Genomic DNA, 14311 nt, shown 5'->3' with positions numbered 1-14311 from the left:
CTTCTTAGAGGGTCAAGGCTGGGGGGCTGTCAAGAGGCAGGGCCCGTTAAAGCCCATTGTGACACTTCTTGTGTGATTTTGGGATACAGTATATAAAAATAAATTGTATTGTATTGTAAAGCTGTAAATGTTTAACTCTTTTTTTGCTGTTTTACTATTCCCCCCCCCCCCCCTTTTCTTTGTCGTTTGCTCCCTTCATTTAACCTTAATAGTGACAATTCACAACAAGCAGAGCAGACACCGGGGATGATGATGATGAATGCTGCAGTGACTTCAGAGTCAGACCTGCTAATTAGTAAATAATTAGAAATAAATAAGCAGAACACCTGGAAAGGCAGAACTGCTTGTGCGTTTCTCAGATCGGTTTGCGTACTGCAGCACAATGAACTTGGGAAGGTCATCACGAAAATTAAAAAATAAAACTAATAATGAGAGCATAAAGTAAACGTACGGAAATGTATGGGGCCACGGAGAAGAAAAAAAAAGTTTATGTCCAGATTAAAGTCGACGTGTTGCCTTTATTCTCATAGTCTGTCATTAAAGTAGAACGTCGTAAACTAAACTTCATCTTAAAATCAATGTTTCGTTGACTAGATCAGCGCTTCCCGATTGGGGCCTTTGCTGTTGCTGGGGGTGCCAGAATCCATCGAGGAGGAAAAATGAAAAACATTATTTGTACAAAATCTTAATTTATCTGTCCATTCCTAAATAATTTAAATGGGCAGGCCATTTCATATCAGTGCAATACGCTGCTTGTTAAAACAGATGACTTCTGCCAAAGAGCTCTCCATGCAGGGAGATTCAAACCCACAATCTCCTTACTGCAAAGCAGCAGCGCTGCCACTGTGCCACCTGTGCCAGTTGCCTTCTATGAGGACTTTGCACGTTCTCTCTCTCTCTGTTGGGGCATTTTATTAATTTTTTAATTCATTAATTTGGTTTATTAATTCTTATACAATCACGTTTGTCCCTAAAACAGCAACACCCTGACACTTTGTTTGACTTCATCACCTCCCAACATCAGGGTTCAGTTTTTGGGCTGATTGTTCTCTGTGTGTACTTTGAATGTTTTCCCCGTACTCTTGTGGGTTGCTCCTATTTCTTAATTCATTTATTGTGTTTAATAATCTTAGAATTTTTTCCCCATGACCCAGTGTTTAACTTCACCACATCCCAAAATATGAATGTGAAGTTTTGGAGTTTTCATGGTTTCCCTCTGCTCATGTGGTTATTTCATTATTTAATTAATTATGTTAATTAATTTGGTTTATTAATTTAATTGTATTGTTCCCCAAACAGCAGCACCCAGTGTTTAACTTCACTACCTCCTGTCATCGGGTCACAGCAGGATTGCCTTCTGTGTTGACTTTGCACGTCCCCTGTGCTCATGTGAGTGATTCATATTTCTTAATTAATTAATTAATATTATTTAATAATCTTTGACAAACATTTATTTATCCCCAAAAGCAGCACTCTGACACAGTGTTTAACTTCATCATGTCCCAAAAATTAAATGGTGGGGTTCAAATCTCAGTTGGATTCCTTTCTGCTGAGTTTGCATGTTTTCCCTTTGCTTGTGTGTTTTATTAATTCTTCATTAATTGATTTGGTTTATTAATTTTATAAAACTAATCTTTTTTTTTCCTAAAGCAGCAACGCTCTAACTGCACTACCTCCTAACATTTCAGCTCTTTGCCGGCTTGTGTTCTGTGGAGATCTGGCATGTTTCCCTGAGCTTTTGTGGTCTTCCAACAAAAATGAGGCGGATTATGTCGTTATCAGCAAAATAGGCACATGCTTGGGGGGGGAGGGGTTGGGGGGGCAGCACCATGTTAAATTTTCCATTGCTGGATCCACCTGAAATTGCTAATGGTGCAGCTGAACCAGGGTCCACAAAAGGGGGCTCCCACATTAAATAAAAAAAATATATATATAGTGCAGTGGGCTGGCGCCCTGCCCAGGGTTTGTTTCCTGCTTTGTGCCCTGTGTTGGCTGCAATTGGCACCAGCAAACCCCGTGACCCTGTAGTTAGGATGTAGCGGGTTGGATAATGGATGGATGTGTATATATAATATATATTTTTTTTTTCATTGCATTCATAGTCTGAGTCTCGACGACCTGAATTGTGTGGGTGGTTACCTACCAGGTAACACCAAATGAGGGCGAAACACGTGTCACATACTCTTTTCATTATTTAACAGTAAACTATGCAATATACTGTGTATATATATAATAAAATGGTAATTAAGGAGGTTAATGATATATATTAATCTTGGAAATACAATAAAATTAATATCTGGTAACTGCCACACACCCACCGAGACTCACGTGATCGTTCTTGTCTTGTTGGTGATCACTGACAGGTCGTGCAGCTTATATATACTGTATATATCTATATCTATATATATATAAATGTGTGTATATGTGTATTTGTATATGTATATATATATATATGTGTATATATATATATATATATATATATATATATATATATATATATATATATATATAATATGTATGTATATGTGTGGTGTGACGAATGGTGGCCGGCGCCATTACCCGGCCGGGACGCCTACGTAATGGAAGGGAGGTGGCTTATGAAGGCGCTATCTCCCTCTATTTGCTACTTGGCATCCCCGCCCCCCCCCACCAACCCCCCCCCCCCCCCCCCCCGGGTTGCAACGGCGCCTCGAATTCCCACAGGGCTGTGTGGGATTTGCTATTTGTTCCGTGCCAGCTCCTTCTCCCGGTCCTTCCGCTATGAAGGCGCCCCGGCCGGGTAGGAGTCCTGGCTGTCCATCACAGGGGGCACCAAAATCTTTCAAATGCTGAGAGCCTCTAAAGGTCTTAATCCGGCCCCGTCTGTCACGAATCCACAGGTGCACGGACAGAAAGCGCAGCTTTACAGCACTTCGATCGATCTCACTGCCAAATACTGATTTGTGAGCTCGGCATTAAAGCGCCGATTTTCCAAGATGCAGTAACAGTCGCTTTCCCAGTTAAGTTCGCATCGTTGTTTAACAGCCCGTTCATTTCTTCTCGTTCCTTCACAGAGATCCAAAGCGACTTACCTGTGTTGCGAGGCCCATCCCAGTCGCTGAGCAGAGAGGAGAGGAGGAGGCGGAGACGAGGGGGGGCGATGCGTCACGTGGCTCTGTGTACACAACGTTGCTATGGGTAACCCCGCTACTCTCTAAGCCTTCCTCCCGCTTTATTACTATTAATAATATTTTGCTTTGATTTTTCACCCGAAGTAAAAAAGTGTGACGCCAGGGCTGGCACATCAACCTGTCTTCCTCAAGAAACTCCCCCGTCACCGAAAAATTACTCAACTGCTACCACTAAATCATCATCGGTCACGGCAGATGCGGACTTGAGCGGTCGTCGGGACGAAGTCGGTGGGAGACGACGAGCTTGAGGTAAAATCTGCGCTTGCGAGCCGCCGCCGCCGCCTCCTCGCACTTCGGAGGGCAGTCGGGAGGCGCGAACGTTAACTGCAAGTTAGGCGGGCAGCGCGCCGCTTGTCGGTTGATTTTCGATTTGGCGGGAGGCGGGCGCGTGCGTGTGAATGAGCGATCGGTTAGACTGCGGGCTCGGCGCGCACGGGTCAGCGTTTGGTACGTATGGACAACATCCCGACCATTGAAGTCGGGGGGTGGAGTGGTGTGTGTGTTTAGGGGTTTAGTTGTTAACGGCACCGAAGGTTCAGCTGAATCGATCCGCGGTGGTCAAGCTGTGTGCGCGGCGGCGGTGCGCTGAGTTGTGAAGTCATCCGCGCGTATTCTAACTACAAAACGAACTAGCAGTTATTAAATGAACTTTAAGTTAATATAACTTAGTGGAGTCATGTTTGTTAATATTACGTAGCGCTTTTTCTGTTTGCATGGAGAGAGTTCATTCTTTCAGATGTCACATTAACACAATTAAATCAATCAACTTGAATCAAAACCATGAACTTATAATATTTTAACAGAAATGTAATTCGTCACGGAGATTGTTGACTTTACTTACCTATTTTTTGCTAATCTTGCTCAAAATGAACACTTTTTTAATACTCAAAACTTGGCACGACTATTTCCATTGAACGGTGCTGAATTAACTTGATTTATCTTTAAAAAGAAAAACAAAAACAAATTGTATGTACGTGACTATCCTTAAATTTTGCATCAAGCCCCGCCCCTTTTGTTGCATTGTGGTCCGAGGGATTCCCCACACCGTTGTACAGCTGAGAGGAAAGTTCAAGACTTTAATCACATTGATTTGTGTTTCCCAAATGTCGTGGGTTTTCTCTGTTGTCGGGTGCTGATTTCTAAATAGTTTTATTATTTTTTAAAACGCCAACATCATGAAAACATCTTCGTCTCCTGTACAACAGCGTTATTATCGTTAATATTATCCAAAAACTACAATCCCCCATTATGTGTCAGGGAGAGGATGTTAAGGTTTGACACAGACAAGGAAGTGACCAAGGCCAGACTGTGCCACGTGGAGAGACTGTCCTGGCAGTGCAGCTGGGCACAGGGGGTGTGGGTGAACGTCAAAGGATTATGGGAGAAGGCAGAAGATTATGATTTGAGAGACGAGGGTCTGGCAAGGAATGGTAGAAGATCAAAGGAAGCCATTCTGATTTGGATGATTCTTAGTCTGCTGGAGTCTCTTGGAATTAATAAAGCATCTATCTATCTATCTATCTATCTATCTATCTATCTATCTATCTATCTATCTATCTATCTATCTATCTATCTATCTATCTATTATATAGTGCCTTTCTCATCTATCTATCTATCTATCTATTATATAGTGCTTTTCTTATCTATCTATCTATGTATTATATAGTGCCTTTCTCATCTATCTATCTATCTATTATATAGTGCCTTTCTTATCTATCTATCTGTCTATCTATGTATTATATAGTGTCTATCTATCTATCTATCTATTATATAGTGCCTTTCTCATCTATCTATCTATCTATCTATCTATCTATCTATCTATCTATCTATCTATCTATCTATCTATCTATCTATCTATCTATTATATAGTGCCTTTCTCATCTATCTATCTATCTATCTATCTATCTATCTATCTATCTATCTATCTATCTATAGTGCCTTTCTCATCTATCTATCTATGTATTATATAGTGCCTTTCTTATCTATCTATCTATGTATTATATAGTGCCTTTCTCATCTATCTATCTATTATATAGTGCCTTTCTTATCTATCTATCTATGTATTATATAGTGCCTTTCTTATCTATCTATCTATGTATTATATAGTGCCTTTCTCATCTATCTATCTATCTATTATATAGTGCCTTTCTTATCTATCTATCTATGTATTATATAGTGCCTTTCTTATCTATCTATCTGTCTATCTATGTATTATATAGTGTCTATCTATCTATCTATTATATAGTGCCTTTCTCATCTATCTATCTATCTATCTATCTATCTATCTATCTATCTATCTATCTATCTATCTATCTATCTATCTATTATATAGTGCCTTTTTCATCTATCTATCTATCTATCTATCTATCTATCTATCTATCTATCTATCTATCTATCTATAGTGCCTTTCTCATCTATCTATCTATCTATCTATCTATCTATCTATCTATCTATCTATCTATCTATCTATCTATAGTGCCTTTCTCATCTATCTATCTATCTATCTATCTATCTATCTATCTATCTATCTATCTATCTATCTATCTATTATATAGTGCCTTTCTTATCTATCTATCTATCTATTATATAGTGCCTTTCTTATCTATCTATCTATGTATTATATAGTGCCTTTCTCATCTATCTATCTATCTATTATATAGTGCCTTTCTTATCTATCTATCTATGTATTATATAGTGCCTTTCTTATCTATCTATCTGTCTATCTATGTATTATATAGTGTCTATCTATCTATCTATCTATCTATCTATCTATCTATCTATCTATCTATCTATCTATCTATCTATCTATCTATCTATTATATAGTGCCTTTCTCATCTATCTATCTATTATATAGTGCCTTTCTTATCTATCTATCTGTCTATCTATGTATTATATAGTGCCTTTCTATCTATCTATCTATCTATCTATCTATCTATCTATCTATCTATCTATCTATCTATCTATCTATCTATCTATCTATCTATCTATTATATAGTGCCTTTCTCATCTATCTATCTATCTATCTATCTATCTATCTATCTATCTATCTATCTATCTATCTATCTATTATATAGTGCCTTTCTCATCTATCTATCTATCTATCTATCTATTATATAGTGCTTTTCTTATCTATCTATCTATGTATTATATAGTGCCTTTCTTATCTATCTATTTATGTATTATATAGTGCCTTTCTCATCTATCTATCTATCTATTATATAGTGCCTTTCTTATCTATCTATCTATGTATTATATAGTGCCTTTCTTATCTATCTATCTGTCTATCTATGTATTATATAGTGTCTATCTATCTATCTATCTATTATATAGTGCCTTTCTCATCTCTATCTATCTATCTATCTATCTATCTATCTATCTATCTATCTATCTATCTATCTATCTATCTATAGTGCCTTTCTCATCTATCTATCTATTATATAGTGCCTTTCTTATCTATCTATCTATGTATTATATAGTGCCTTTCTTATCTATCTATCTGTCTATCTATGTATTATATAGTGTCTATCTATCTATCTATCTATTATATAGTGCCTTTCTCATCTATCTATCTATCTATCTATCTATCTATCTATCTATCTATCTATCTATCTATCTATCTATCTATCTATCTATCTATCTATTATATAGTGCCTTTCTCATCTATCTATCTATCTATCTATCTATTATATAGTGCTTTTCTTATCTATCTATCTATGTATTATATAGTGCCTTTCTTATCTATCTATTTATGTATTATATAGTGCCTTTCTCATCTATCTATCTATCTATTATATAGTGCCTTTCTTATCTATCTATCTATGTATTATATAGTGCCTTTCTTATCTATCTATCTGTCTATCTATGTATTATATAGTGTCTATCTATCTATCTATCTATTATATAGTGCCTTTCTCATCTCTATCTATCTATCTATCTATCTATCTATCTATCTATCTATCTATCTATCTATCTATCTATCTATCTATCTATAGTGCCTTTCTCATCTATCTATCTATTATATAGTGCCTTTCTTATCTATCTATCTATGTATTATATAGTGCCTTTCTTATCTATCTATCTGTCTATCTATGTATTATATAGTGTCTATCTATCTATCTATCTATTATATAGTGCCTTTCTCATCTATCTATCTATCTATCTATCTATCTATCTATCTATCTATCTATCTATCTATCTATCTATCTATCTATCTATCTATCTATCTATAGTGCCTTTCTCATCTATCTATCTATCTATTATATAGTGCCTTTCTTATCTATCTATCTATGTATTATATAGTGCCTTTCTCATCTATCTATCTATCTATTATATAGTGCCTTTCTTATCTATCTATCTATGTATTATATAGTGCCTTTCTTATCTATCTATCTGTCTATCTATGTATTATATAGTGTCTATCTATCTATCTATCTATCTATCTATCTATCTATCTATCTATCTATCTATCTATCTATCTATCTATCTATCTATCTATCTATCTATCTATCTATCTATCTATCTATCTATCTATCTATCTATCTATCTATCTAATCCTGCCACATTAAACCTATGACACCAAGAATAAATTATCCACAAAATGAAATATGTCTTTGAGGCTGGAAAATGTGATCTCTGCTTGTCTCTGGTGAACTTACAAAAGGTGGTCCCTGTTTGATATTTTGGAAATTTGGCTTGGACTTTGTCACACATGTTCATCTGTGGACCACATTCCTGGCTCTGGTGAGGTAAGCAATTCCACCCCCAGATCACAGGGGGTGCTGTCACTAACAGTATCTTCTGTTTCCCTCAGTTCATCAAAAGGCCGCCTAAAGAAAATGCCTAGCTCTGCCCACAATGTTCTGAGAAGACCCCCCTTGTGGCGGCAATGCTATATAAAAGTGACCACCCACGAAAGGTGGTCTCAATATCTGACCTGCCAATGAAGAAGTCAGAGCTCCGACTCCCTTGCCAGTACTACTAATGGCAAGGCTGACAGCAGCCATATTTGCATTTGAATTTGCTGCTGCACGGTTGTAATTACAAGGGGTGACTCGGGTGGTACCCCAAACTATTGTCTGCCTACCCTACTCTACTTTTCTGGCCACATCACAGCTTTTGCAATAATTATTGTTTATTTGTAGCAAGATATTTTGTCTACTTTATGATATTTTAAAATCAAAATCAAACCCAGTTCATTTTTTGGGGAGCTCTTCTTGAGTTTTATCAGAATGGCTAAGCAGATGTGTTTGGACTTCTGTGTCTGTGACGTATTTCAGACAGAGAAATGTTGGCCTCGTGCAATTTCTGTTGAAATGTGTGAAAATGCAGTTTAGTTTGCAGTTGTTAAATCCATCCATCCATTTTCCAACCTGCTGAATCTGAACACAGGGTCACAGGGGTCTGCTGGAGCCAATCCCAGCCAACACAGGGCACAAGGCAGGAACCAATCCCGGGCAGGGTGCCAACCCACCACAGGACACAGACAAACACACCCACACACCAAGCACACACTAGGGCCAATTTAGAATCGCCAATCCACCTAACCTGCATGTCTTTGGACTGTGGGAGGAAACCGGAGCGCCCTGTAATGGGGATTTGAACCTGCTACCTTCTGTATACCGGCGCGAGCGTCGCTGTAACATCTCATATTTATGAAAGATCTGCGCCGGTATACAGAAGGTAGCAGGTTCAAATCCCCATTACAGACAAAAGGGGGTCCATCTCTGCTGGGCCCTTGAGTGAGACCCTTAACCTGCAGTTGCTCCAGAGGTGCCATGCAATGGCTGACCCGGCGCTCAGACCCCAAAGGATATGCGAAAACGAACAAATTCCTACCACTAGAAATTGTAAAAGGCGAAATAAAGAACAAAAACAAAATGTTCAGAAGCGTAGTACAGCACTGCAAGTTTATGAATGAAAGTTTGATGGCTTGTCTCTTGATCTTCTAGGACACCATGGATAAATATGAAAATCTGGGGCTAGTTGGAGAAGGAAGCTATGGCCTGGTGATGAAATGCAAGAACAAAGCGAATGGGAGAATAGTCGCCATTAAGAAATTTTTGGAAAGTGAAGAAGACAAAATGGTGAAGAAAATAGCAATGCGGGAAATAAAGCTTTTAAAGGTGAATTGCATTTTTTTGTATTGATGGTTGTATTTGTAATATTCATATTCTGATCGAAGAACTGTAATGGTCAAGGAAATAGTAAAGAACTGGCCTGGTCAGAGGAGATGCCCCCTAGAAGTTGAGTTCAGGTCATAATTTTGCCCCCACACTCGTTCCCCATCGTTTGCCTTTCTGGGGGTCCTAGGCCATGGGCGGCATTTGTTATTTAGGCTTTGGGGGGAGCGAAATGAATCATAAACAGTAATTTCACTTTTTATAGTCTCAACCATACTGCTATGAATTTGCATCATATCCCAAGTCACATCTCTATAGATATAAAATCCGATGTCTGTCTGTCTGTCTGCTTTTCACGAGAGAATCATACTTCACGGATTTAGATCGTTTTTTTTTTTTTTAGAATTTGCTTGAACATTCCGGTTGATTTTGCGACTTCTCTCATTACGCTAAGTATCAAAGTTCGCTTGCATTCGCTTGATTTATTTGCGTGATTCCGAGAGAGACTCAGCGGGCCGAGGGAAGGGGGATGTGGACGGGACGCTCCTCACTGACGCATCAGCCTCGGGGCGTACCTTACACCCGCTTAGCTAGCGAATGAGAGAACAATTGAATTTAACTTTGTTTGTTACTTAGCTCTTGATGAGTTTGAGTCCAGATATTCTCTTAAGTGTCTGCCACATTGAAAAGAGAGATTGTAATTCAGATTGTGGATCATGATTTTGTGTTAAAAGGATCGTGGTATCATTTTTTGGGTAGATCGCCCTCCCCTAATTTGACTAATCAGGTTTTCAAATTTATGAAGGATTCATTAACCCTTTGGCGAGTTACTTGGAAAGGGGTGGCCAGCTACCGATAGGTCGCGAGCAACGTGTTGGAGACCGCTACTTTAGAGGGTTAGAAAATAAAACACCTCAATTACAATATTTAATAACAATTGTCTAATTTCCTATTTTCTGTTTCATAATCTCTCATGGATCTCTCTCTAAGTATTTGTTCATGTTGTTGAAGAGCAGGCGCACATTTTCAGTTTTGGAAAGGAGACCTCTAGTATGTGTAATGCGTGCATTACAAGTTCCTTTGGCTGATGAAAGCCATGATGTTATCTTTCTTCTCCATAGATTCAGAGCTAGTTTACTAATATATATGATACATAAAATCCAATGTTTGTCTGTCTGTGGGCTTTTCACGAGAGGACTAAATAACGGATGTTTTCTGTAATTTACTTGAACATTCCGGTTGATTTCGCGACTTCTCTCATCGCGCTACGTATCATCGTTCGCTTGCAGGAGTGCTAGAATGACGCGAATCCGAGACAGAGGCTGTGGGCCAATGAGTGGAGTGGGGGGCGTGGCCATCTTCATTCACGTGTCAGCCTCCGTTCGAGTCGCCGTACCTCTGGTCCCGTGTTGGCGCGCGCCTCACCTCCGCTTAGCTGGCGATATTTGTCGGTTTATTGATTTTTAAAGTTTGTCCTGTTTCACTACTACAGCTAGTTGCTCATAATATGTTACAGTATATCTTAAGTCATACTTACAAAAAACTCATTTAATACTTTGAAACAGTTAATGATATTGAAAATGACAGAAAACTTGCACCCGATGCTTGCTGGGTTAGGCTACCTGGTGTTTCTGCTCTGGATTTGTAGGTTTTGAACACGGGTGTCGAACTCCAGGCCTGGAGGGCCGCAGTGGCTGCAGGTTTTCTTTCTAACCCTTTTCCTAATCAGTGTTCAGTTTTCACTGCTAATTCACTTCTTTTCCCTCTGTTTTTAATGATTAAATCTTCTGAGTTGATTCTTTTCTTCATTAAATGACAGCTAAACAGAAATGAGATTTGAAACAAGCCAACAAATGAGCAGCAAAATTGGGGTTTCAAACTCCAACTAATTTCACTCCAACCAGTTCCTTAATGAGAAGCTGGTTGTTGCTGTTAATTAAACCCGTTATTCAATTCCATGGCTTGTTGCTGCTCTCATTCTGTCACAGCAGACATTTCCAAAACTGCTGCTATTCTATTATTTTCTTGGTGACCTGAGACATCACCCTTACTGAGACCTTCACTTGTCTTTATTTTCACATTTTGTTTGATGGTTGTGTGGCACAGTGGCACAGTGAGTATCGCTGCTGCCTCGCAGCTGGGATACCTGGAGACCTGGGTTCGCCTCCCGGGTCCTCCCTGAGTGGAGTTTTCATGTTCTCCCCGTGTCTGCGTAGGTTGCCACATTTGAGTACCGAGTAGAGAAACAGAACAGGTGAGGGTTAGTAACAAATTCTAACTCTCATGTTACTTATATTTTAGTGCTAATAACTAACAACAGAGATGCAGTCTGTACAGTTAATCAGCAGCTCTAGTCAGGGTGTGCTAAACTGAAGTGGTGAGTCTTTGAAAGCTGAGACCGAAGGGGCATCTCTTATAGTAGCAGGCAGACCACTCCACAGTTTAGGGGTCCTGTAACTAAAAGCTCGACCTCCCACTGTTATTTTATTATTCCTTGGAATCCTAAGCAGACCGGCATCTTGAGATCTTAATGTGCGCTTAAGTTTGTAAGTCATGATAAGTTCAGATAACTAAGCCGGACCTCGGCCATTTAATGCTTTATATGTTAAAAGTAGGATTTTGAAACCTGCCCTAAACTTAACTGGGAGCCAGTGTAACGACTCTAGAACTGGAGTTATGTGTTCGTATTTTCTTGTTCTTGTAATAATTCTTGCAGATTAACTGGAGGCTGTATAAAGAACAGTTTGAACATCCAGTGCACACCGCATTGCAGTAGTCAATCCTACTAGAAATAAATGCATGAATTAATTTCTCAGAATCCTGTTTATTTAGAAGCCACCTTAATTTCCCAACATGTTTTGGACAACTTTGTAATGTACGTAGTATATGTGTACCAACTTTCAGGTCAATCGGTCAAATGGTTTACAAGCTAACAGGTGATTTAAAATCCTGGACAGACAAACGGACAGCCACAGAAGAAGATGTTTAGTTGTATTTGTTTGTTTATCTGTTTATTAATTTCTGAATCCTTTCATTACAGCAACTCCGACATGATAACCTGGTAAATTTGCTTGAAGTCTGTAAGAAGAAAAGGCGCTGGTATCTTGTGTTTGAGTTTGTGGAGCGCACTGTATTAGATGATTTAGAGCAATTTCCAAATGGGATGGAAAACAGCAAAGTGAAAAAGTACCTGTATCAAATCCTGAGGGCTGTGGCCTTCTGCCATTCGCACAATGTGAGTACTCTTTTACTTAACTCTTTTACTTAACTCGTTTTTTTTTTTTTTTTTTAATTAGACGTGAATTCAATTTTGGAAAAGTTTTTGCCCTTCATTTGTCTTCTCCGGGATCCACGCTTCAAAAGCCCGATACAGCCGGCTGGCTTCACTTTAAGTGGTCCATGATCATTAAATCATTGGCTATTCAGGACAGGCACTTGACTGTTTATATACAGTAGGTAGTTATTAACTACAAGTCAGTTAATATATCAGTGGAAAAAGAAGTTTAACAAATGAGAGGAGCAAAGTCAAAGGAGTGTAATATCACAGCAATGATTAAACCATCTGAAGTCTAAACCTAAAAGATCCACTGGGCCTTAACATGGGAATACGTATGTGGGAAGAAGGGCAGAAGGCAAACGGCACAGCAAAGAGCGGTGGCATCGCCAGCTTTTATACATCACCTTCTATAATAAGATAGTCCTCCCTGCTTCTTCCCGGGTGTGTTCAAGGATTCAAGGATTCAAGGAAAGTGTCAAAGGGACTACACATCATACAAGCTGCACATTCAATACACTCATCGTAAAAGGCAACAGTCAATACAAATATAATTACATAAGTGAGTATAAAAATACATTAATACCTAACTGTAAACTACCAGGCTTGCTCAAGTACAAAAACAGAAAACCTTTAGTCTTTATCGAATGTTTCTAAACGCCACAGCTGCCTAATGCCCATTGGGAGAGCTTTGCACAGTTTAGGCTGTAGGGTGGCTGAAGACTCGAGCCTCATGGATTTTTATTGCTGTGTTTTGGAAGCTCAAGAAGCTGAGCGCCAGCGGAGCAAAGTGCTGTGTTTGGAGTGACAAGCCACCAGGGGGCGTACAGCCACCCTAACCCGGACAAGGCTTCAGCTCAACACCCTCATCTATTTACAGCAACACGTGCCCACATTACCAACACCGCGACACGGTGCTGACAAAAGGTGGTCCCTGTACTAAATATTTCATTTAAGGGCAAAATTGAAATCCGATTTTTCTGTACACCTCTCTATACGTTCATTTGTATTGAATGAGTGTGAATTGTGGAATCACAACGGCAAATTTAAAGGAAGTGGAGGGTGAGGAGCAAAGGCTCTCTCTCTCCACTCTCTCTCTCTGCTCTCGCTCACTTGCTCTCTCTCTCTTTCTCTCCTCTCTCTCTCTCTCTCTCTCTCTCTTGCTCTCTCTCTCCACTCTCTCTCTCTGCTCTCGCTCACTTGCTCTCTCTCTCTTTCTCTCCTCTCTCTCTCCGCTTTCTCTCTCTCTCTCTCTCTTGCTCTCTCTCTCTCTCTTGCTCTCTCTCTCCGCTCTCTCTTTCTCTCTGCTCTTTTTCTCTCTCTCTCTCCGCTCTCGCTCGCTTGCTCTCTCTCTCCGCTGTCTCTCTCTCTCCACTCTCTCTCTTGCTCTCTCTCTCCGCTCTCTCTTTCTCTCTGCTCTTTTTCTCTCTCTCTCTCCGCTCTCGCTCGCTTGCTCTCTCTCTCTTGCTCTCTCTCCGCTCTCTCTCTCTCTGCTCTGTCTCTCCTCTCTCTTTTCTTTCTCTCCACTCTCTCTCTCTCTCTCTCTCTCTCTCTCTCTTGCTCTTTCTCTCTCGCTCTCTCTCTCTCTCTCGCTCTCTCTCTCTCTCCACTCTCCTCTCTCTCTCTCCACTCTCTCTCTTGCTCTCTCTCTCCGCTCTCTCTTTCTCTCTGCTCTTTTTCTCTCTCTCTCTCCGCTCTCGCTCGCTTGCTCTCTCTCTCTGCTGTCTCTCTCTCCGCTCTCATTCTC

The 14311-nt window shown here is 39.6% G+C and overlaps 2 protein-coding genes across 4 annotated transcripts in view; one reads left to right on the top strand and one right to left on the bottom strand.

Moving 5' to 3' along the window:
• The window catches only part of pkd2 (polycystic kidney disease 2), a 913849-nt gene that overhangs the window by 608473 nt on the left and 291065 nt on the right, over positions 1-14311 (bottom strand). The gene's annotated exons all lie outside the window — the stretch shown is intronic.
• Positions 3168-14311, top strand: part of LOC114652388 (cyclin-dependent kinase-like 2) — a 71068-nt gene continuing 59924 nt past the window's right edge. Inside the window, exons 1-3 of one of the 2 annotated variants that reach the window (XM_051928165.1) lie at positions 3168-3419; positions 9120-9293; positions 12331-12525. In XM_051928165.1, the coding sequence (XP_051784125.1) occupies positions 9126-9293; positions 12331-12525 (363 nt within the window). In that variant the 5' untranslated portion in view covers positions 3168-3419; positions 9120-9125. Of the gene's footprint in view, positions 3420-3593; positions 3618-9119; positions 9294-12330; positions 12526-14311 lie in introns of those variants that run through there. The other variant, XM_051928166.1, reaches the window with a different exon arrangement.

The sequence above is a fragment of the Erpetoichthys calabaricus genome, chromosome 5, assembly GCF_900747795.2.
Source record: "Erpetoichthys calabaricus chromosome 5, fErpCal1.3, whole genome shotgun sequence".
Lineage (NCBI taxonomy): Eukaryota > Metazoa > Chordata > Cladistia > Polypteriformes > Polypteridae > Erpetoichthys > Erpetoichthys calabaricus.
Note: the sequence above shows the minus strand (reverse complement) of the source record. Positions and strands in the feature narration are given on the sequence as shown.